General features: G+C 41.4%; 1 protein-coding gene and 1 long non-coding RNA gene across 3 annotated transcripts in view; one reads left to right on the forward strand and one right to left on the reverse strand.

Moving 5' to 3' along the window:
• The window catches only part of ETV6 (ETS variant transcription factor 6), a 168,464-nt gene extending 153,403 nt beyond the window's left edge, over nt 1-15,061 (reverse strand). The window contains exon 1 of one of the 2 annotated variants that reach the window (XM_042467976.1): nt 14,631-15,061. In XM_042467976.1, coding sequence (XP_042323910.1) covers nt 14,631-14,666 — 36 coding nt within the window. In that variant the 5' untranslated portion in view covers nt 14,667-15,061. The remainder of the gene's footprint in view (nt 1-14,630) is intronic. The other variant, XM_042467975.1, reaches the window with a different exon arrangement.
• A 1,219-nt stretch (nt 15,062-16,280) lies between these two features.
• Nucleotides 16,281-26,077, forward strand: part of LOC121930943 — a 10,399-nt gene continuing 602 nt past the window's right edge. The window contains exons 1-2 of the long non-coding RNA XR_006104039.1: nt 16,281-16,876; nt 17,314-17,391. This is a non-coding gene — a long non-coding RNA (uncharacterized LOC121930943). The remainder of the gene's footprint in view (nt 16,877-17,313; nt 17,392-26,077) is intronic.

The following is a 26,077-nucleotide window of genomic DNA, read 5'->3' on the forward strand; positions in this document are numbered from 1 at the left end:
CCATTTTGTTGGTGTGAGCTGCAGAGATATAAGGCTGTGGGTTGGGAGGATCTAGAGCAGTGGTTCCCAACCTGTGGGTCGGGACCCCTTTGGGGGTCGAATGACCTTTTCATGGGGGTCGCCTAAGACCATTGGAAAACACCTATTTAATTACAGTTATGAAGTAGCAATGAAAATAATTTCATGGGTTTGGGTCACCACAACATGAGGAACTGTATTAAGGGGTTGCGGCATTAGGAAGGTTGGGAACCACTGATCTAGAGGTACAATTATGACTGCATGTCACCACCCATATACAGAATGAAATAAAATGAGAAGTCAGAGAGGCATGAATGGTTCCTCACATTGGATCAGACACCAACTAGACTGTATCTGGAGCAGGTGCATTACCCTCCTGATAGGTTCCCTCTTGTGGTAGTTCCAGTGGTTCTTGCAAGTTATCATGATGGCATTGGAAGCATGAGACAGTCAACATGCTCTCTTTTGACCATGCACGCCGAGCTAGCTGTCAGCAGCAAGTATTACAGAGCAGAGTGAGTGACACTCGTATGGTGTAGGATGTGTGTATATGTATGCCCATGCATGTGCACAAAGAGTACCTTCACACTTGAGTGTGAACCCATAGAGATAAATGTTTTCTCAATGCTCTGTTCTTCGACTATTTGTGTGGAATAAGCTGATATGTGGGCTACAGTAAAATTGATCCACTTTCTTGAAAGGTCTACTGTACATCACGCCATTTTCTGAACAAGAAACCTCACTAGTTTGCACATGTAATGTTCCAAATCTCTTTCAGTTATAAACACATGGGATAACTATGTATTTAAAGAAACAGAGCACTTTCCATGGGCAAATTCCTCTCATCACGTAGAACGCACAAAACAATGACCTCCAGCCTTGCCCAGGCACCAGATCTTTATCTTCAAGTACTACCAAGCCTAAGCTTTGCTACTCAAGGTTCTTTAATGAAAGAAGCTGGCCAGAAACCTGCTTATTTTGACCATCTGTTTCATCCCATAGTGCCACCATAAGGTGACAGGCAACTTAAAGGTACATACACACATAAAGTAGCAGTAACATCTCATTGCACAGTCTCCTGATGCTCAAACCCCAAGAGACAAAAGGTTCAGCTTGGGCACTAGGCATTTGTCTGTTAAGAGGAGATGTTACCTGGCCAGTCAGAAAAACAATCAATGTGTGCCTAGAGAAGCCAGATGAATCAGTGGCTGGCAAAGGTTTTCAAGCCAAAAAAAGAAAATCACTGCCCCTTGATTCTGCCACCTTATTGCAGTATTTCATTCCTTCCTCTGAAGAGATTGCTAAAGCCTGAAAACCTGGAAAGTACACTGCTGTGCCTCACAGATTTTACAGAGAGGTTGATTTGAACACTTCCATTCCCTGATGCTTAGAATAAAACAAAACTCCACTCCTATAGATGGGATATATCTTTTTATATTTTTTATTGTTTTCTTGCTATTGACACTTAAATGACTATGCCAAAGAAACCCCTTTATTTCTATAATCTCTTTAAATTCCCCTGTAATTTGGCACACGATAAGAGAGTTTTATTCCATTATAGATTTCTCGTTGATTTGTATGGACATCATGATTGTATCGTGTCTATATAGATATTTGGTCATTATTGTATTCTAGCTTTGTACTGGCTGTATGCCATAATAAATAATGTAATAATGTAAACTCCACTCCAGAGAAACTATCTGTCACATGAACAACTAGATACAGTGGTGCCTCGGGTTACGAAATTAATTCGTTCCGTGGCACCGTTCGTAACCCGAAAAGCCTTCGTAAGCCGAATTGCCATAGGCGCTAATGGGGAAAAGCCGCGATTCCGTGCGAAAAAGCCGAAAAAAGCACCAAAAGTTTTTTCGTAACCCAAAAAAACATTCGTAACCCGGAACAATGTTTTCCTATGGGATTTTTTCGTATCCCGAAAATTTCGTAACCTGGGTATTTCGTATCCCGAGGTACCACTGTACTCAGTTTCCCAAGCTGCTGTTCCAGAATTTACCACTATTTCTTGACGGCTGGGTAAAGATTTGGAGAAATCGGTTCTCATGCCAAATGCTCATATTCTGGAATGCACAAAGCCTAGAGGAATTTCATTCTACAGTGTATTCTGTACAGGATTCAGTGAGCAAAGACTTATGTGGATAGTACAGGGCAGGGTACTACATATAATTTGTAAAACTGCTTTGAGATAAAAAAAGGTTCCAACAGAGAACAAGATGATTCCATTAACTGGAATATATTAGACCACAACTGCTGTTTTATTACATTGCCTCCAAGGAAGCTATCAAGAGAAGAAAAACCTGTTAATTTGGTTCCTTAAACCAACTTCACTCAAGGAAAAACAATTCATCTTTTAGATATTACAGTACTCCAGTGCCACTGCTACTACCAGTTAGACTGAGAATATATATTAAGTATTAAAAGTACTTCAGAGACAGCTGTCCTTTGCAGCAGGTAAGAATTATTATTATTCCTGCACTGTAAATGGGCAGAGGATAGCAGCTACATGGTGGATTCATGGCTAAGGTGAGTTTTGAACAGAGGAGTGACTACCTTGCTCATATTTGTTTCTTGCTTGCCATGCCCCACTAATACTACAGCTAACCCATCATTACTTGCACACCACAACAATATGCAAGGATAACTTCATAACAGTTAAGCTGCTTATAGCTGCAAAACTAATATAAATATTTCAGCACAACAAAAGTATTTGCATGTCACCCAGACAGCAAAGATTAACCTCATTCAGACATCAGAAGTACCTGATTAAGCAACCTATTAATGATATTATACACACACACACACACACCCCAAGTAACCAAATGCATTAGAGTAAGTGGCACATAAATGCCAGTAACTTCTGAAAGAACACTTTGTACACCTTATCTGTAACAGCATCACAGGTTGAGGATGATGGTGACATGGAGATGCTGAACACAATGAAGTTAACATCTTCTCAATCCATGCTTTCAGGTGTCATATTACAAGTGGTGACATCACTTTATTTACTAACCTCCAAGCCGAGCCAGTAGCTTTTAAGTGCTGCAAATTCAAATTCCAACTGACTTAACTTGCTTCATAGCAGCTAAAATACTTTAAAATGGCACACAGGTGAACCATCCACAGTCTAATCTAATAAATTCCCTCTCTTTCCACAACAGTTTAGGAATGCCTGGCTGTTAATTCTATAGCAGTAACAATCCAAAGGTCATGCCAATATAATATCCAGACAGTAAGCAGATTTTCAGGAAAACTTTTGAAACAAATGCATTTCTGGAACACTTTCTGGGAGAAATGCCATTGTAGAATCTAAATGGGGAGCCAGTGGGTATACTGATTTGAGCATTGGACTAGTCTCTGAAAGCCAGGGTTCAAATCCCCACTGAGCCATGGAAACCCACTGCATGACTTTGGTCAAGTCACGCTCTCTCAGCCTCAGAAGAAGGCAAAGGCAAACCTCCTCTCAACAAATCCTACCAAGAAAACCCCATGATCAGTTCACCTTCTGACATAAGTCAGAAAAAACTTGAAAGCACACAACAACAACAACAACAATAACAACAGCAGCAGCAACAACTACCAGTTTGGCATATATGACATCTATCTACACAATTAAAATTTTGGTACAATAATCTCATGTGTTCTGTCCAACTGGCTTAGCATATTTAAACTAAGGCCTGTTACAAACGGGCTGGAAAGTACGTGCTCAGCACATACTAGGGTTAGAAAGGGGCATCTCTTCCAGTCACCCTAACCCTAGTACGGACTGAGTCCGTACGAAATGTTGGCAGTCATTCCACACGGCCGCCGCCATCTTGACATAGCGGACGCACTGCGTCCGCACATAGCACCCCAGAAATGACACAGCGAGTGTGTGCTTTGGCACTTGCGGCGTCTCTTCCGGGGTGCAGGAAGGAGCGCAATTTTTTGCGCTCCTTCTTTGCAGCGTCTGGGAACCGCGCCGTTTGGCTGCTGTGGTTCCCAGATGCTGCAACCGGCAGTGGCAGCAGACTGCCACTTTTCGGAGGTCTGTAACCCGCCTAAGATATAGTTTGGGTGTCAGATTTAAAGCTTTCTTTTGAACTTAATTGGAACTTATAATAGAATAATTATAATAAACATGGCAAGTAAATAACAGACAGCATTATTTAGATTTTGGGAGAGGGGAGGATGCAGGCACTGAAAATGTTTCACACACTATGATCGCACTGAATGAGTTGTGCACCACATATTTCCTAGACATAGCCATCAGGAGTTTTTTTTAAAAAAATCCAACTTTTAAACTGCCCAGTTTGACTGGTATTTGATCCATATTATGTTGTTGTTCTCGTTCTGTGCCTTCGATTCATTTCTGACTTTTGGCACCCCTAAGGTAAACCAATCATGGGGTTTTTTTTGGCAAGGCTTGTACAAAGGGCAGGCTGCCCTGGTCTATCTCTGAAGCTGAGAGAGCAAGACGGTATAATTTACCCAAGTTCATCCAGTGTATTTTGATGGGTAAGTAGGGATTTTAATCCAGAATCCTAGTCCAGCCTTCAAACCACTACTTCACAGTGGCGCTAAGGTGCTTATCACACAGGAGTTAAAGCAACCAAATCCCATGGATAAACAGGGTTTAAATCCCATGAATATCCTGCAAAAGCTGGATTGTTTTCAGACGACATCACACAACGTTGCCATATCCCAGGCTTAACCCATGAATAAAGCATCTTTTCCTTTCAGGATTTTCCCAAAAATAAGAAGTAGCCAAACTGCACACTTTAATTAATGAGTTAAGTCCAGGATAATGGTGACGTTGCATGCCGTCATCCGAAAATGTGGGATATTCCTGGATTTAATCTCCATTTATCCATGGGATTTGAGTGATTTCCTCTTAAGTGATAAGTTCCTAAGCAATTACTGTATATAGTCGACTGTAAGTTGACCTCATGTATAAGTCAAGGGAAGGTTTTGGCATGGATAAGTCGAGGGTAAAACTTGGAGGCTCCTTCCGTGTGTGTATGTATGCACACAGCAAGAGAGATTCTAATTGAGGCTTTGTGCTTTAGCATTTGTTTCAACTTTGGTTTCAGTCTTCACCAGACAGCGCCAGCAGGAGAGGGACTCTGTCTAACAGCAGTTAATCACTCGAGACTCCTTCTGCTTGGCTCAAGAGAAAAATAAACTTTCTTCCCAGGACATGGGGAAATCTGAAAGAGCTGCTATCACGTTACCATACTGACCTCTAAATAAGTTGACCTGGGATTTTGGGGCATAAATTATTACTTACAGTATATACAGTATATCAAGCAACAGAATTTTAGAAACAGAACATTTTCTACTTCCACTAAGCCTTCAACACCAGTGCAAACCCATGGATTTTTACACCACAAACCCCTGTGGTAGTCATTTTATAACCCATTCTAAAAATGTATATGTTGAAATAAAAATTAGTAGGTTTCTTTTTAGTGTCATAATCCCTCCTCTTGTTAAGGTGACTAATAAATGAAGTAAAAATCTAACAGAATAGCCACAGGGAAGAAACTGTTTCAGGATGCTGGGGGTTAAAAAATGGCATGGAGAGAAAAAATGGTTTAGCATTGCCCTGGTCTTGCTACATTTCTATAAGCAAAGGAAGCTGAGTGACCCTTCTGCACAACTGCAGGGTGATGTTGTACAGTCCTCAAAAGCTTCTACTACAACACATTTTTCTATTGGCTGAGGTGGTGGTGGTGTGTATATATATGTAGATTGCGTCTTACATACAACTTAAAAACCATTCCTATCATCTTGACCTCTAAAGCAAATGGTCTTGCAACAGTTCTTGGGGGGGGGGGGGGGTATTCCAGACTGCACTTCTGTGAGTCCGCAGAGGCAAGGGATTACAAAACCCATTTGAGGTCAGGGCACAAGACAGACTTGTTTCTGTCTGGGGAGAAAAAAAAATCAGACAAAATAAATTAACAAGCTTCTCAAAATAGTTTCCAAGTCTTTTGGCTCACTGACTTTGCCACTAACACAAAGCTACCTTTTGCACTTTACCTCTGCAAGGTAAGAGACTTGTTGCACAACATAATTCTTGGGTACATATATCAGCACATAACACTCCATTCCTTTGCAACCAGAGCTGTCAGTAAAATTTCAGCAAAAATGAAGGCATGTAAACATTTTTAAAAGAGACTAAATGCCATGAGGAGTTTCCCCCTTAAAAAAAATAAGCATTCAGCAATATACAGCTGCTACAAACCAAGTTAAGCTACAAAACTGGGGCTCGTCAGTGAACCCTAACCAGTCTATAACTATTCTGCACCTGATCTAAAAGACTCAAGCACCAGAAAAACTAAACAGAGCTGTACAAGCATACATCCCTGTGAACTGTGCCTCAAGAATCATACCAGTCTCTCAGTCTGTCAGCTTTAATGACAGTCACAAACTCTGCCACCTGAATTGACCTTCCTTCACAGATGGTCTGCCTCCATCAACAGTTTATTATTAATAGTGTAACCAAACAACTATATTTTGTTATTGCCAGTGCTTGAGCCCTAAAAAGCCAGGAAAAGCCCAAGGTTCAAAACAGACGGGCCAAAAGGTGCAGCTTCCAGCCGCTTCAAGATGATGGTGTGCAGATGACACATGCCCCCAGAGCAGCCCAAGGCTGCCAGCAAAAGGGGCAGCAAAAATCTGCTCCTTGCTGGTGGTGCGTTTGGGACTGTGGCAGCAGCCCACTTTGACAAGGCAACTGTGGCTGGAGTGACCGGAAGTTTCTCCCCAAAGATTTTTACCCTGACCAACCAAATTCAGCCGTTTCCACAGTAGGAACAGTCTGAGAGAAACATCTTTGAGGTGTTGTTGTGTGCCTTAAAGTCGTTTCCGACTTCTGGGGATTTTAAGACAAACTTGTCATGGGGTTTTCTTGGCAAGATTTGTTCAAAGCAGGTTTGCCACGGCCTTCCCCTGAGGCTGACAAAATCTTCAGGCACCATGGGAGGGAGTTCTGGGAGTTGTGATTCAAAAAGTAATTTTTCCATGGTCAGATTTTCTTTTCAGTGGAAGTTGGCTGTCTAAACAACTCCTCATATACGTGATATGCACAAATCTCAAAGACACCACACTGGCAACTGTATGTGCAACACATATATGTGTTATATGTTTCTCGTTGTGTGCCTTCAAGATGTCTTTCAACCCCAAAACAAACCTATCATAGGGTTTCTGACAAGATTTGCTCAGAGGGGGTTTGCCATTGCCTTCCTCTAATATGATATATGTACTATATATTGTAATAATATATGTGTTATTATAATATAAGCTCTCAGAGGTCTTTGCACTTGTGTTCATTCTAGATTTGACCCACATGCCAGAACCCTCTTAAATCCAGAATACAAACAATGCATGCATGGGTACCTGAGTAGAATGAACACGGTATGTTTGTGCACACTGATTAGTACATGTTTATTATATGTAAATAGAGTTCTCTACAAAGTGGACCACACTTGCAGCTAAGGATATCACATAAATTCTGAAGACAATATTTTTGGGTGGGGGTGAGGCAAATCTGAGGGAGAAGAAAAGAAAAAAACAGACTGATGAGAGCACAGGGAGAGGTAGATGAATAAAACACACCGACTAAATTAGACAGCAGAGGTTAGAACTGCTGCTAATACTTTCAACACCAGCTTTATCCACCTATAGCTTTAAAGACAGAGAGTAAGAGGATGAAGCCCATGGCTGAGTACCAGCAGTGAAGCCAGAAACATATAGTGGTTGTCTGATTTGTTGGATGTCATCTTCCCCTAATTTTTCTTTTCAGATTTAAATTGGATAGTTTCCTAGAATGCTCCTATTGCTTTCTATCCCCTCTTCTCCCCTTCTTATTAAATTGATTCTTTTCAGTAATTATCTGTCAGTGTCCATTAGTATTTTTCAAAATGTAGTAATAGTAATTTCTGTGGATAGGTAATTTTTAAAACACACTTTATACAACTGAACTGTTTCATTGTATAACTGAGCCCAAAAGTTAGAATTGTACAAGCCATTGTATTCCCTATTGCCTTGTATGGATGTGAGAGCTGGACAGTTAAGAAGGAGGATAGGAGGAAAATAAACTCATTTGAGATGTGGTGCTAGAGAAGAGTACTGAGGACTCCATGGATAGCCAAAAAGCTAAACAAATGGGTCCTGGAGCAGATCAAGTCAGAAATCTCCCTAGAAGCCAAGATGACAAAACTCAGGTTGTCATACTTTGGACACATCACGAGAAGGCATGAATCACTGGAAAAAACAATAATGCTACAAAAAGTATAGGGACATAGAAAGAGAGGAAGGCCTCATGCAAGATGGATGGACTAGTAGCTTTTCCAGAAAGCACAGTCCCTTGCAAGCCTTACTGAAAATGCCAGGATTTGTTTCCTGGTACAGTAGCACCAGTATTGTTATGAAGTGAAACAAATCCTTAAGAGTTATTTATGCACCCTTTAATTTAATTTCTTAGTTTTAAAAAATATCAGTTTACAACAGACACTTATTTTTACTTTTGTTAATCAAGACGTTTGAATAGCTAAACAGCAAACTTCCCTATGCAATTGTCTAGGTGCATTCAATCAAAATATTCAGATTTCTTATCATCTTCTCATTATTATTTTTTCTTCCTGAATGTGAAAGTGCTCATGTGTAGAAGCTGTCCTGTTGAGGTTCATTATACTCCATATGGGGAGAGCAAGAAAATTGGGGACCAGGAGCAAGCTAACACACACCCTTCTTCATACAGTGAAAGGACACATTCCTGCAGAGGAATGTCAGCTGAGAAATCCCTGGAAAAACACACACATTTTCCACTGTAGGTGGGTTACTGTACCAGTATGTAGACTAGAAGCCTGTACATTCAGCAGAGTGGACACATGCTGAATGTTTTACATGGGAAAAACTCTACCTGTTTCAGATCAACAATCTTTGTCCACATGTACCCAGACTGTACCTGTGTTGAAAGTAATGTGTTAATACTCCTGTTGTGTTCATTTGATAAATTCCATTGGGGAAGAGTCCATTTGATTTTATTCCTCTTTCCAAAATTATTCTTACTTAATAATGGACTTTGATCTGGAAAGGTATAATGGGAGCAAAACTAAGCATATAGTCACCCCTCCGTTTGGAGGATCCCCCCAAAAACGGAGGGGCAGCTGTATTTATTTAAAAGTAACTAAAGGTCATTTTTTTTAGTTAAGGTATATTTCTATTTTATGTCTTGCAATTTGTTTATAGCAATGCAACTGATATTGAAATGTCCACATTTTAAAATGCGTTATGCATGGCTATTTGCAGTTCTAAAAGAAAAGGAGGGGAATGTTAGTAGAGCAAGGGAATAGATCACTTTAAACGTGGTTTAATTTTTGCAGTTTTGCACATGGGCTACAGAACACATTACAAATAATAAGACTTTATAATACTATAGTAAAACAATATATATTATCATTATAAATATTATTTATTTATGTCGTTATGTACCTGCAAGTTGTTTCTGACTTATAACAACTCTAGGCAAACCTATCACAGGCTTTTCTTGGCAAGATCTGTTCATAGGAAGGTTGCCTTTGCCTTCCTCTGAGGGTGAGAGAGTGTGACTTACCCAAGGTTACCCAGTGGGTTTCATAGCTGAGTGATGATTCAACCCCTGCTCTCTTGAGTCATGGTCCAACACTCAAACCACTGTACCATAATGAAAAGGTACCTATAACCCATGATTCCCAAATCATGTCAGGGCCCAATAATGTTCTGAGCGCAGATGAGGGAATGTCATTTGACAAGACAAGCAGACACTACCCAGCATGTATCCACTGCTCTGTTTCCCTCTGAACAGGCAAAGAGAAGGATGGGATGCCAAGAACCAATATTAATAGGGTTCTCTCAGAGTTTCAAACCACCAGGGTCTGCTTGCCCATTCTTCTATAACAGTGATGGTGAACCTTTACGAGGCCAAGTGCCCAAACTGCAACCCAGACCCCATTTATTTATTACAAAGTGCCATGTCCCTCTGGCTTTCTAGTAACGAACTCTGGTGCTGGGATGACGGCATGTGTGCCCACAGAGAGGGCTCTGAGTGCCACCTCTGGCACGCGTGCCATAGGTTCGCCATCACTGTTCTATAACCTCATCAAAAAGCTACTTAAGACTTTTGTGTTCAGAATGAAATGGAACTCCAGTTTTAATGCAGAAAAAAACAAGAATTGTAAAGCATTATCAAGTGTTTGCGAAGTACTGGTGTACTATGTTATACAGAGACAGATCCAGGTTCTTATTCCAATAAAGTCTCCTATTTCAAATGAAAAATAAGAAAGTACAGTGGCCCCTTGTTATACGCTGGGGTTTGGTTCCAAGATCCCCCGTGTATAATAAAATTCGTGTATGCTCAAGTCCCATTAAATATAATGACATAGCAACATGGTGTCCCTTGTAAAAAATGGAAAATCAAGGTTTGATATTTGAAATTTATACATTTTCAAACTGTGGATGCTTGAATCCGCGTATAAAAAAATCAGTGTATAAGAAGGGCCGACTGTACTTGCTTTCTAGAATGGAAACTTGAAGAAAATTCCATCTTAAAAAGACAGCTGCACACAACCAAATTAAACAAAAATATCTGAGATGTCAGTTAATACAGATCTACTGAAACAAGCCAGTTTAATTCTAAATACTGAGAATTAGCTGGAATGTGGGCCAGCAGCAAGACAACTCAGTGAAGAGATCAGCAGGTACCTGTACAGGAGTTTTATGGACACAGTTTCACAAAGGAACACATTGTTTTGTTTGTCTTGTTTCCGATAAGCTATGTGCTGCACAACCAAGAACCACATAAAAAAGAAAAAGAAATATGCATTTGAAAACAAAAGAACATGAAACAAACTGGAAGTGAAATTTGCAAATTCTACTTAATGCTATGAACCCACACAAATAAAATATAAGTTAAAAATAGAAAACCCTTTTGCTAAGTTTTTATCAGTTGCTGATAATGACTCCTTTCTACGATGCTAACTTTTAAAGGGTGGAAACATTACAAAGAGTGTTAGTATATCTGAAAGAAACAGATTATGAACACATCAAAATTCAGATCTTGAATATGAAGCAACACAACGTGTTTGAATAGAAAATATAAATTAAACATAAACTGGGGGAAGAAGAAAGGGAATCTGCCGCCTATACAGGGATGTTTGTGGTTAACCACGTTTGCAAAACGAGAAAAGAAGAACAAAAATATTTCCTAGTGTATACAGGTGACACTTAAAATGAACCCACTAATGAAAGAAATTAAGTGTAGTTTATTCTTTCGAAGCCTTCCAAATTTTGGCCTCTTGCTTCATCCTTACTTGCCAGTAAATTGTACAAGAGACTCTTTCAGTAGAAATTTCTTCAGACTGTTTTCTGTGACCCCTTCAAGATGGCCTCAAAATATTAATAGGGCAAAACATGTGGGTCTTTTTAATAATAAGTCTCACTTCATAGCATTCTGAAATGTGTCTCTTTCACATGTGGGTTCAGTTGGAACCTCACTCCTTCTTGCACTTTCTGCCACTTCAGAAGAGAAACTTCACCTCATCCCGCTGTTTTACAGATGAAGACATGCTGTTCTTTCAGTTTAGAGCATTCTTATATGACTTAGACTTTAATGCTACAAACACTTACTTGGAATCAATTCGCACAGAAAACCGTGGGACGGGACAAGACTACACAAGTGGTTAGATAGTTGTCTCGCACATAATATGTGACTACATGTTCAAAGACAAGGATAACACTTAGCAGGATCATTTCAAGAACTCAAGTTTCTTTTGTATGTTACCTCTGTATTCCTGAAAACAGCCTTCTCAAGGGCTGCACAAACACACCCCAACGCTTAACAGAGTCCTGAGAGATTGAGAAAAGCAGCATGCCCAGAGTCAACTGGTGAAAAATTTTTTTGTGGGGGATGTAAAACTTTTCAACTGTGGTTTCTAGGAGTTGTGCACTTGACTGCAACACAAAAAGGGCCCCAAAGGAGAAAATGCTATTTCTGGAATACAACTTTCTACCACATTTCCAATACATATTAGATCTGTATTTATGCACCTCATAAAACACAATCTGTGTCCCCTGAGAAAGGTACAGTAGTTCACAAGAGAAATGAGATTCCAGTACACTGAAACCAGGGTTGTGTGATCCAAAGCAAGCTCTGGTGAGTTAAATAGGACTGGTTCAGAAGTAAGTCTAATGAAACTCAAGAAGGTTTCGGATAATCAGGTTATTTCTGAAATAATTCATTATTAAAAGTAGATAAAATTATTAGTTCTAGATTTGAAAATATTCCTGGCGGTAAATAAAAGTAAAGTGTCATTTAGAAGAATATATTTCCATTGTTGCTGGTGTTGTTATGTGCCTTCAAGTTGTTTCCAACTTATGACGACCCTAAGGCAATCCTATCATGGGTTTTTCCTGGCAAGTGTCTTCAGAGGAGGTTTGCCATTGCCTTCCCCTGAGGCTGAGAGAGTGCGACTTGCCCAAGGTGGGCTTCATGGCCGATCAGGGAATTGAATCCTGGTCTCCAGAGTCATAGTCCAACTCCCAAGCCACAATGCCACGGAAATACTTAAATCAAACTATGGCCTGTTACAGACTGCCAAAATAAAGCTGCTTTGGGTCTCTTTGGAGGTATGCTATTTAAATGATGCATGGGTCCTAAGAGTCCGGAGGTTGTGCCAAAGCCACACTCCATTCCTAAGCACCGAAGTGCAGCTTTGGTGCAGCTTCTGGATGCATGCATCATTTAAACAGCATCCCTCCAAAGAGACCCGAAGCAGCTTTATTTTGGCAGTCTGTATGGGGCCTATGTTTCATTTTTGTAATGATCTCTGAACCACTTCAGCAAACAACCACCTTAGTAAAGAATTTATCCAAGAGCAGCCCTTTTTATTCCATGAAATGACCCTGAGAGCTTTGGGAAGGGAACAACTTTGCTAAAATAATAAGCAAAATGATGTTACAGAAAGAAGAAGGAACGGTCTTTTAGAGGCACTGGGCATTTCAAGCAACTGATAAACAGCCAAGCTGTCACTGTATGTCGTCCCAGGTCTCTTCGGCTACACTTCCCAATTTTACAGCTCCGGTTGTAGGATGTTTCCTCTCTCTCCCTTTCGCTTTTATACTGTGAACACCAAATAATTTTATATTGTGAACTTCAAATTTTAACGACTAATAATTGGTTTTTTAAAAAATCACTCATCTGGTCAGGATCACAACGCTGGACGCAAAGGAGGCGCCAGGTGTAAAAAGTTGAGCATGTACAACTGAAAGCATGCCCAAAGTACTTTGAAAGCATGGAGCCCCTGAAACAAGCTTCCTCTCTTGTGGCGGAGCCCTGTATCTCTCTACTCCTTGGGAGCAAGCCTGGCAGAGCAAAATGGGGCTCACTGCTTGAGTGACTAATATATCTTTGAAAACACCAATACAGTATGTTTTTGAGACAGAGAGAACTTGTGGCACCTTGAGTGAAAGTGAAAGGAAGAAATTGGCGGCGCGAGCTTTCGTAGACTTCAGCCCACTTCCTCAGACGCATCATAATAATAATGCAGAGAGATCCTGTGGCACCTTGGAGACTCACTGAAAGGAAGAAGTTGGCAGCAGGAGCTTCGCTAGGCTTCAGTCTCCTTCCTCAGACGTACCTGGATATAATAATTGTAGTGTATCTTGTGGCACCTTTGAGACTCTATGAAAGAAGTGGGCAGCAGGAGCTTTGTAGACTTCAGTCTCCTTCCTCAGATGCACTTGGATATAATAATAATAATAATAATAATAATAATAATAATAATAATATAGAGAAGGATCTTGTGGCACCTTTGAGGCTGAATGAAAGAAAGAAATGGGCAGTAGGAGCTTTGCTCAACTTCAGTCTACTTCCTCAGATGCATTTGGTGGAGTGGAAGCCAATACAAACATATATATATATATATATATATGCCACCAAATGAATCTGAGGAAGTAGACCAGTGTCTACAAAAGCTGATGCTTCTTTCAGTGAGTGTCAAAGGTACCACAAGATCTCTCTACGTTGTTATTATTATTATCATTATTGTTATTATTATCTCCAAGTGGAGGAGATAGGTGAGGAAGTAGACTGCAGCCTAGGGAGGCTCATGCGCCCCCCTTCTTCCTTTCCCTGGGTCTCAAAGGTGCCCCAAGACCTCTCTCTCAGGGCCATAGCTTTGAATGCCTTGGAGACCTTTTGGTCCAAGGCCCTAAATGAAACTGGTTGAAGCACCCCCCTCCCTTGAGACACACACACACTTACCTTGCCCAAAGCTGCACACTTGCAGGGGGCACTACAAATCCCAGCATCCAACCAAGCATGAGCCAGACAGGCTTCTTGCGTCCAGACTGCATATTTAACCCGGTTCGAGAGCGATTTAACCCTCCCCCTGTCTCCGTGTTCTGGCATTCTGGGCATTGGAGCAATGCTCCGCTCTGGAGCCACAAACAAACTCCAATGCGCGGAAGAATGCCAGACCACGGGGAGAGGGGAGTTAAAGCGCTCTCGAACCGGGTTAAGTCTCGAGTGTGGCCGCAAGAAGACCCTCCTCCTCCCCCCAATGGGGCCCTGTGTTTACCTTGATACAGCACTGGACTGGAGGACCCTCCGACATCTCTCTGGGCGAAGGAGGAGGAACTACGGGAGCAGGAAGTCCTCGGCGCCTTGTCTTTCCCCTTCCTTCCCTCCTTCCTCCTTCCTCCTTCCTCCCAGTTGAGGCTTCTAATCCTTGGCGGCGGGGTTTCCCGAAAGGAGGGCCCCTCTGGGCATGGCTCCTTCCGAGGCGACGGCGGCGACGACGACGAAGGGGCCCCTCTCCCCCTCTTCCTCTTCCTCTTCCTTCCTCTCTCCCTCTCGGTCTCCGGCTTCCCTTCCTCCTCCTCTTCCTGCTCCTCCTCCTCCTCCCTTCCTTCCTTCTTCCCCTCAGGGCCGCCCTCCTCCTCCTCCTCCTCCTCCCGCTCTCTCTCTCTCTTCCCCCCTTGTTTCCTGGAAGACGAGGGAAACTGAAAGGCGCGGGCAACAGATCGACTCTCTGGCCTCCCGAGAGTGACGCCAGTTCCCGGCACTGGGCTCGGCCCCTTCCTTCATGGAGCCCCGGCCTGGGAGGGGGCCATTTGGAAACACACACACACACACACACACACACACACACACACACGTATCTATCTATCTATCTATCTATCTATCATCTATATACATAGACATATATATACACACACATACACACACATATATATAAACACAGAGAGACATATATATATATATACACACACATACACACACAGAGACATATATATATATATACACACACACATATATATAAACACACAGAGACATATATATATATATACACACACATACACACACAGAGACATATATACACACACACACATATATATAAACACACAGACATATATATATATACACACACATACACACACAGAGACATATATATATATACACACACACACATATATATATAAACACACAGAGACATATATATATACACACATACACACACAGAGACATATATATATACACACACATACACACAGACATATATATATATACACACACACACACATATATATATATACATACACACACATATATATATACACACACAGACATATATATATATATACACATATATATACATACACACACATATATATATATACACAAACACACAGACAGACATATATATACAGTATATATATATATACACACACACACATATATAAACACACATACACGCACATATATACACACACACATATAGACACACAGAGACATACACACACACACACACACATATATACAGTATACCCACACACAGACATATATATATATATATATATATATATATATATATACTGTATATATATATACACACACACACACACACACACACACAAACGCACCAATACCAAGGGAATTAGGGACCAAAACACACACAAGGCTTTAACTGCCTTGGCTCCAGGCGATGGGATTTGGGGGAACCCGAGTGTGTATTTGTGGGCCCACGACACATTAGAGTTCCCAGAAGTCCATAGCCTGGAGCCGGGGTTCCCCCAAACTGTGCTTTTTGAGGGGGGGGTTGGACTCCAGCTCCCAGAATCCCAGACTATTGTCCCAGAAGCTGTGGCTTCTGGGAGCTGAAGTCTTTTGGTCTTAAAGGGCACAGTTTGGGGACCACTGCTGAACCCTTTATAAACCCATATTATAACAGTGGCCCCCAAAAATGTGCCCTTCAAGGGGGTTTTGGACTTCAGCTCCCAGAATCACAGTGTATTGTCCAACATGGCTGAGGCTTCTGGGAAATGAAGTCCACAATCTCTTAAAAGGCACAGTTTGGGGACCACTGCTGAACCCTTTATAAACCCTTTATATGAACCCTTTATATTATAACGGTGGTCCTCAAAATGTGCTCTTTAGGGGATTTTGGACTTCAACTCCCAGAATCACAGTGTATTGTCCGACATGGCTGAGGCTTCTGGGAAATGAAGTCCAAAATCTCTTAAGGGGAACAGTTCTGGGGACCACTATCGCTTTAAGACATTCGAACAGGAAATGGGTGCTTTGGTTGCACAAAGCGGCGATGGGAGGGGGTGAGGGGAGGAGCGCGTTACTGCGCAGGCGCGGAATGGGAGCCAAAAGGGGCCAAGGATGCCATTGCCAGGAGAGTGTCTGCTGGGTTTTTCCTTGTTACAATGAGAGGGGTTTTTACAGACTCCATGGGCTGGACATCAGGGCCAGCATCCCTCCTCAGCAGCACCTTTGGCCCAAGTGTATTTGGAAAGAACAGGCTGGGGGTAAAACACTGTAAGCCACTTTGAGTTCCCTAAAGCATTTGGAACTAGTGTATTTTAATATATAATGCTATACAGTATTTGGTTGTGCTATTAGTTGTTCTTATAGCTTGCCTTTTAACTGCATGACACACTTACTTTTGTACAGTTTTATGTTTTGTGACTTTTAGGTTACATGCCATTGGCAGGTGCTTGATGACGCCTGTGAAAAGTGCCATGCCGATTTATGGTGCTATATAAATAAACATTAATAATCAGTGAGGGGGAAGCAGAATGTAAATAAATATAATAGGATGATGGTGATGATGATTCTTCTTCTCATCGTCATCATCATCATCGAGTGGGAAGAGACCACAAGGGCCATCCAGTCCAACCCCCCTGCAATGCAGGAATTGCGGTTTATATAAGACTAACTATTATTTTCTTCCTCTTTCGTTGCAAATGGGAAAGGAATTGCAGCCTCATCAGATGCATGTTGACCAGTGAAGAAGCCCTGCCTTGTTAGCTGGATCTCCTTCACAGAAAGAGGTATTTAGGGCTGCGCCTTTGGATGCTTTGTGTGTCTTCACTTTGGTGTATGGCTCAAAGGCTGGAGCCCACCTTAGTTGGTGTGACAGGGCAACAAAACTTACCTGTGTGCAGCTGCTCCATGACTGTTTTGGAGACAAGATATATATAACTGTGCAATAACACATAGGAAACATCGTTGACAAACCGTGCAATAACATACATAGGAAACATCATTGACAAAACATGCTATCTGACTCATCAGAAGCTAAGTGAAATCCAGGCCAAAATAAATTCAGGATAACATGAGTCTGTCTAGAAGCCTGATCTGCAAGCTATCAATTTAATTTCCTGTGCGGAGACGAAAATAAATCTCGTAGCTGAAAGAAGCAAGCAACGTTTTAGCTGGTTGTCCGTTATTATGAGAACAGAGCATGGATGTTGCAAGTGTTTATGACAAATTAAAAGGAAAGATTAACGTATTTGGGGTACGTGCTCCTGTGGATTCAGGGATACCTTCGAGAAGAGATATTCCACTCAGGGACATAGCCAAGGGGGGGTTCTTGGGGTCCGGACCCCCCCTTTCATTAGAAAAATGAATGTTGTGTGCTGCTGCACTGCATCGCCCAAGCCCCATTATAATGGTGGCACTTAGTCTGGACCCCCCTTCCTAAAATCCTGGCTACGTCCCTGTTCCACTTCAGGAAATTACCATAGTCGAGTTCTGTTCAAAACTGCATGTTAGCATTTGGGATATTAACAAAACATTGCAGAATTGGGTGGAGACTTGTTCTGGGTTTCAGCCGTTCAGCCATGTTTTTTTCCAGGATCCTTACTTTCATTCCTGCTCCCACTCACCCACCAATTCCCTACCACTCCCCAGCAAAAGCTCAGCATTTTGAGGCCTCTGAATGTCTTTAGTCCAAAACACACTGCAGAAATAATCCAGTTTGAGACTGCTTTAACTTCCCTGACCCAAGGCTAGGGAATTCTGGGAACCATAGTTTTGTGAGACATTTTAACCACCACTATCAGAGAGCTGTGGCGCCACCATAAACAACAATCCCCAGGATTTGCTAACACTGAGCCAGGGCAGTTAAAGTGGTCTCAATTGGATTATTTCTGCAATGTGTTTTGGACTTCTGTCCTTGGTCTGTTTTTAGAGAGATGTCCCCTCCAAGTTTTAGTTCCATCCCCACCCGCACCTTGGGTTCCTCTTGCTGGCCTCCCTCTCATTTCTCAACAGCCTTGTTTTCGCCAAGATCCAGTCTTTCACTGATCAGTTAATGTCACTGTTATGGAGTTCACAAAAAAAATTATGCAGATATGGATCAGTTTCCACCTTGCGTTGTCTACTTGTTTGTTTCTTATTAAGAGCTCCATGGTCCCCCATCTCTTTTATATTTACCAAGCAAAATTTTCATAGCATATGTATTACACTTTTTGAAAAGCTTGCACTTTCTCTCTTTTAGAACTTAAGCAGTCATTTGCTCGTTTGAGGAATTTGGGGGTGATGATCATGATGGTTTTGTAAAAAACCTCAGAAATCAGCAGACACTTGAAATCTTTGAGAACAGGAAAAAAAGATCCCTTCCCCTCTCCCCCTTTTTGTTTTTAATTGTTTTGACTGAATGTCGTGTAAAAATTAGGCAGACGTGTCAGGTTTTGGGGTTATGGGTCCTCCATTCCACTTATGTCGCCTGCAATGAGCTGTCATTCATCTTGAAGTGTCTTGGTTAGGTTTGTTCAGTGCTGAAAGCTAAGTTTCATCCATTATTTCCTGTTCAGTATCCCTAGGTACTCTGACATCAGTAGCCTCACAGATATTAAGCATTTCAATTTTAGAAGTGGTGTTCAAGACGGTGTCACTTTTAAACACAATTATTTTGAAGGGAAAGCCCCATTTATATTTGACTCCTGCTCGCCGTAAGAATGTTGTGAATGATTTAAAGTTTCGACATTTTCATAGCATCTCAGGAGAGATGTTTTGAAATGCCTGCAAGGTGGCATTCTGGTAGGAAAGGCGTGGAGTTTCAGCAAGTTTTCTTCAACACCAACCTCTTTTTTTGTGTGTGTATTGTGTAAACAAATGAGTATGTTTCTGAGTAGAGATCCTTGCTTCAGATTTACAACAGGTATTCTGCATGTTCTTTCGATATCCTCAGATCTGGGTAAGTAGTGTTCAACCAGTTAAATAAAAAGGAAAGCATGTTCCACCTATTCAGCAATTCCTTTCACTTCAAATATTTCAACGACTACTGCGGTTTTCCCAATCTTCCACCTTGTTTACTAAGTAGTCATTCATTTTTTTCAAATTCACACAATCGAAATTCATGCTGGGCTCCTTGTTCAAAAGCTGCATTCACAGTATCCTCTATGTTTTAGATGCGATTGGTGATTGTGGTAAGCTTGGTATTAACAGGTTCCACAGCTAACTTCCAGTCTTTTTGCAAGTCTTTCACCAAATTTTCTTGTATCTCCAAGAAGGGTAGGTCCAGAGTTGGCAGGCCATCACCTCTGCTTCCTCTGCTACTTCTGTTTGATCTGCACGTCATTTCAGCATCTGGCTCCATCCTGGCCTCTGAGGAAAGAGAAGGTAGGCCAATCCCACCTGGCCTCCCCAATGCCATTGGGCCTACCTTTGAGAAACAGAGCCCTCCCTCCAGTCCATATGCCTTGTTCCAGGCCTCAGAGAAAGAGATGAACTCCAGGACCTGATCCCCTTCCCCACAACCATTCCTTCTCCTTTTGTGTCATGTCTTCTTAGATTGTAAGCCTGACAGCAGGGAACCGTCTAATTAAAAGATCGTATGTACAGTACAGTGCTGTGAAAATTTACAGCGCTACTGTATATAAATAAAGCTTAATAATAATAATAATTTATCCACTTCTTCTAAGTGGATTTTTGGTTCTTTTGGTGCCAAGCAAAAAGCTGAAATGGCCTGATCTTTCAATATTTGAACCAAGAAGAACTTAGTTTTTTAACATTTATTTCAAATATTTGTATACTATCTTTCTGCCTGACAAGAGGCCTCCAATAAAAAGAGTGTTCCAGATGCTTAGATTCTCTTTAGCATTTCCTAATGGGGCTGGGATGCTGGAGAGGTAGAAAAGGCACTCCATGGCATGGCTGAGAAGGCCTGGGCACCTTCTAGCTATCCAAGGTATTATCTCAGTCAATGGGGGAATGCAAAGTACAGTCTCAGAGGGGGCAAAAACAGGAGTAGAGCATCTTTAAGAAAAGAGTCCTCATATTTAATGCTTTAAAGGCAAGAACCAGTACCTTAAACCAGAACAAATAGGTAACAACAAATAGACACAGTCCAAGTAAACAGGATGTTATTTAAAAGGTGAGATGGTGCTGGGTATTATTAGTGTACTGAGGTTTTATAACCAAATCCCATTCAATCCCATGTAGATTTTGAAAAGGATGGGGAACAAGATGGAACCCTACAGAATGATAGAATCAAGGCCATAAGCCAATGGCAGAGCTATAGTCCTTTAGCACCACCTCCTGGAACCTGCATATTCCATATTCCAGAAATGAGCAATAACACTTCTGAGAACAGTAGCCACCTAATCCTGCGAATTGTCCAAATTGTTTGATGATCTGAAAAGCCCCTAAGAGGTCCAGGAGAATCAGCACAGCCACACCTCATCTTTCCATCTCCCCGTGCCAGTCATTGACCAATGTAAGCAACACAGTTTCTGGCCCTTATTGTACTAGGCTCCTGTCTCACCAAACACCACTGTTTTCAAAGGCACAATGCAACTGGGACTGCTCTCTCCCCTGTCGCACCTTCAGTATCTTTTCAGCACTGCAGTCTTTGTCCATACTAAAACCATATTGCACACATTCACACACACAAAGGCAGGAGGGGGAATTCTAGCATCTACAGATGGCAGAAAGGGAAAGGTTGATGCCACTGCCGCATGGAGGGGAGATATCTTTCTGGGACGGAAGGACAAGCAGATTAACAGATATGGCATGTGGCCAAGGGATGTGCCATCATGGAAGAAGGAATGTAAGGGGAGACAATGAAAAAGCAGAGAGACCAGGTATCCTCCTTTTCCAGGACATGTCCTACTTTTCAATCTTCTTTTCAGGAGGAATTCCAAAATGTGCTTCATTCTGAGCATGACTGACAAGATCATTGAACAACACCACATTTACTGTTCTCCTTTGAAAACATGCAGGGGTAGCTATGTTGAGCATTTAAGGCCTCATTCCCACTACCTTTTAAATCGGACCATGAATCAGTTTGAATTCAAATTTCCCCTTTGGCCAGCTGGAACAGAATCATTTTGAACTGATTCATTTGTGAATGGAAACCACAAGTGGATTATTTGGGAGGGGAAAAAATGTGATCGGGGCAAATGTAGTGGGAACCACACTCCGCTGTTGAATTGATCCATTAATTAGGATCGCACACCAATTTATCTGTAAGTGGGAATGGGGCGTAACAAATACAAACAAAAATCCATCAGTGATACCTTTCTTCTCCATTGAGAGATTCAACTACTTGGCAGCCTCTCCTTGTTGAATATATGGGGATAGGCTGGATCCTTCTAAACTTCTTTTTTCCCCAGGAGCAGAAGCAGCAGCAGCAGACAAAACCTATCCTCAGGGCTCAGGGTATGTTTGTTTCCCAGAGGGAAAAGGGACAGCAAACAGGCTAGGCAATGGGCTGCTTGAGGACACAATGCAAAAGTTGAGAGGGCTTTTTACCCCTTAATTTCAGCCTATTGGATAAGTGAAAGAAATAATTTAAATGTAAATTCAGTCAAGGGTTTGTTGCTAGTGAAGTAGAATGTTAAACATTTGTCTTGCTCAGAGTTCTATAAGTATTTTGCAAACAAACATTTTAATGAAGATAAGTTTGTTAGAAATACACAGCTGAGCACATAATAAAATACAGTACATATAATATAGCTGTAAATAAAGCAAATGAAATTAATGTAAATTTATATTAGTGTTTTTAGCTTTTACAGTGCACCCACATCATGTGCGGGTGCAACTTATGTGGCTTCCAGCATATGCTGGAACCCGTGCCGGAAAAAGCCCTGGCTCACTACGGAAGAAGTAATGGGGTGTTGTGCCTGCTCTGCATCACGAACATGAGTGCCATTACTTCTAAGCATACATGGGATTTCACTTATGCAGGGTTGGTGGTCCAGAACAGATCCCCCGTGTAAGGGAAGAGCCCACTGTATTTTGTAATGGCCTACATTTTTTTAAAATCTACATTTTGCCTTGTCCTCCTTTGCAGTGATGACCTCTGGTCACCCTGCAAAGAGAGAGGAGGAAATTTACATGTGGAGGCAGGAAGAGGGAAGACTCCCTGAGTGGAGAGGCCAATGTGCATAAGTGCCAAAAACAGAGTCCAATCTGAAATTGACCTGAAAGGCATGAGAGAGCTCTCAGGAGGAGTCAACTGGAGAGCTGCAGCTGTGGGGATATGAGGAGAGAGAATGGGAAGGGAAGTGTTGAATATGCCCCCCCTTCTAATATCTAAGGAGCAGTACGTACCATCCTGAAAAGGTGGGCTGGAGGCGTCCGGTTTTCTTCTGGAGGGACACCACAGCAGCCAAACCGCACAGTGTCCCTCCACAGTAAAAAGAACCAAGAAAATCCAAGTTGATTTTAAAGTGCCCAGTGCATGTCACAAGTGCACCATTGGCACACATTGGTGACATAAGCAACGCACAGCAGCATCTAAAGGCTGCACATTGCTTACGTCATGATGACGGCCCCCGTGTGGATGGGAAGGCGGCATGATGACAACGGCGGCATGTTCTAGGGTTCCAGAGCGTGTGGTTGCTGCACGCTCCGGAACCCTAGAATTGGTGGTGCCACACCGCTTCTTGCCTCTGTCTCAGGCCTAAGAGATAAGATAAAATAGCTTCCAATATCCAAGAAAATGTAACTACAAACCACCAACATGCTCAAATCATTAAATAGGGATGAATACTAAATTAAAGCCACAGATAATGTACCTTGAAATAATTGAAACATTCTTCTCCCTCAATTACAAAGTGAGTGCTTCTATCCACCCATTATTTTTCTGAACCAGTTAAAAATAAATGCAAGTAAAGTAATAATATATTTTCTAATTTTAAATGCAAGGAGGCAGAATTTCTCTATTTTGTTGTTGGGGTTTTTTTAATTGCTGGATTGTCTAACCAATAAAGGAGGCAAACAAATAATGTGCTCATTGTGTCACTGTACAGATGGCCAGCCAGTAGTTAGAGCAGCACGTTTTATACAGCTCTGTTTCTACAAGTACAGTGTCTTCATTCATACTATACTTTCTTATGCCACCCTTCAGTGATTATGTCACTGGAGAGGAAAGATTTTGGGGGGGGAGGGGGAATTGAACCTTTCAGATTGTTTAAGGTTCTACTGCAACGAAATCTATGTTTCATTATCTAATGGCCTTTGATACATTTATCCTCAGTTAATTTATCTGTATTATTGAAAGTTTCTCTTTGGATAAGGAAAATGTCATTTGGGGGGGATTTGGGGATAATTTGCTTGCTAAAGATTTTTGCTGTACAGACTCTGATGGCTGGCAACTATAACATGCCTCACAGTGCACTCACTTGATGGAGACATTACCCAGACTGCCTCAAAATTATCAGGGGGTTTGCTTGTACCTGCATATTCATGGGTTTGCCACTGTATTTTCCTCTCTGCATCCCTTCCTTGTGTCATTCCCCTCCTCCAGATCATGTGTCACAAGTAAAACATTTAAGAAAATGAACATCACCAATTTCTACTGAGCCTTTTTTATTATTGAGGAGTCACAGTCAAAGTGATAATATTCTTCAGCAATACTACATTAATTGATCATCCAGATCATTTTGTTTTAGTGCTAACATTTCTCTTTCTGCCATTTGATGCCTGATAATGTTTACTTGAAGGCAGACAACTTTACTAGGTCTGGGACAGTAGAAACATGCAAAGCAAGTAACCCCTTCATCAGGGACGTAGCTAGGATTTTAGGAAGGGAGGGGGTCCAGACTAAGTGCTAACAATATAATGGGGCTTGGGTGTGGCGGTGCAGCAGCACACACCATTCATTTTTCTAATGGAAGGGGGGGTCCGGACCCCAAGAACACCCCCCGCCCCGGCTACATCCCTGCCTTCATTTCAATCTGGAAACTACTGGTCTAACTTAAACAGTTACAGTTTCAGTTCTTTATTTTGGTCATTGACCAGTATAAAAGTAAGATAAAATAAATAACATAAAATAAAATAACATAATAAAATAAAGAATAAATAAACAAAATACAGTTGTCTAACTTAAACTGACATGGGTACTGGGAATAAAAAGTCTGCGCTAATTCTGGGATCTTCCAAAAAATACATCAGGATGGCAAAAGCATCAGATAGATGTCCAAAATAAAATTGGTATCTACAGGAACAAAACTGGTGTATTCTTTTTTTCCCCACGTGGGAATGCCATCATAGCTTTGCAGTTGCAGTTTGGATGTGGACAGTAAAAGGAACAGACATCTTGCTGTTTCGCAGCTAACTGGCATGGTAGAGCCATTTTGGAAAAGAGTCGAAAGATACACTATTTTTGAGGAAACTGAGACTCTAAAGATTGCTGCAGGCTAGCTGATTGTCGGGAAAAGACCAGCATGGGAGCCAGGACTTCTGGAAGTGAATCTAGGGTGAGGGAACTTGCCAGGTATGAGATTTGAAGACTACACCAAAACACACCAGAGTCAGAAAGGCTGTTATTCATGCAAAGTCCCCAGCCCAGACGAAGTGCTTTATAGCTCATCTTGTCCAATGGCCTGAGAAAATGCCAGGAATATTCTTCAGTCTCCCTAATCAGTTCTGGGAGCTCACCATACTAGCCAGCAATGGCAGCATCACACAAACCCAGGCCTCCCCAGTTAACTAAATACATTTCTGAACAGGCCAACTAGTACATTTCGAAATAAATCCAATTCATATACTTTTAAATACTGTAAATGAGTCTTGTGCACTCTTCTTAATAGAAATGTGTTCCTTTAAATGACTATCTAAAATATTTTACCACCGATTGAAGAGGGGAGCTGGTAATTTTTTTTTCAGTCCACCTTAAAATGGTTATCATCTCCACATCTAGTGATAGTTTTTAGAAGATTTTATTGTCTTTTCTTAGATGTAATTCTGAATCTGAACCAAACTAAACCAAACCAAGGACTCTTGGATAAAGAACACATTGGCTATTAAATAGGAGTCGTGGCCCAAAAGGCAGAGAAGAACAATTCAGGGCAGTTTAGTTGGCATGCTTATATCCATTAATTTGTTTGTTTTCATAACCACACAGAAATCTTTATCATAAACATGTCACAAATAGACTGATCCTGTACTGTTAATTACTGTATTTGCTTCAAAACAGCTTTAGGCTTTCCTTTGATTTATGATTACTAGTAACATGGATGCATTATGCTTTCCAGAGTAATACAGGCAAGTAAGGTGGGTCCCTCACTAAAAGAACGTTCAGTCTAAATTTCAACACAACAAGTAGAGGAAAAAGAGGGAGGAGAATATAAAACAGCGAGACATGACTGAGAGACAGACAATGTCAGGCACGTTGATTTCCGTGAGAAAGTGACAAGTCCTTAATAGGATTTAAAGGTGCCCTTTTTTTTCTGGATCATGCCCAATGTGCATTGTATGCTTTGCTTTTATTTACATTTAAATACT

The sequence above is a fragment of the Sceloporus undulatus genome, chromosome 5, assembly GCF_019175285.1.
Source record: "Sceloporus undulatus isolate JIND9_A2432 ecotype Alabama chromosome 5, SceUnd_v1.1, whole genome shotgun sequence".
NCBI classification, from domain to species: domain Eukaryota; kingdom Metazoa; phylum Chordata; class Lepidosauria; order Squamata; family Phrynosomatidae; genus Sceloporus; species Sceloporus undulatus.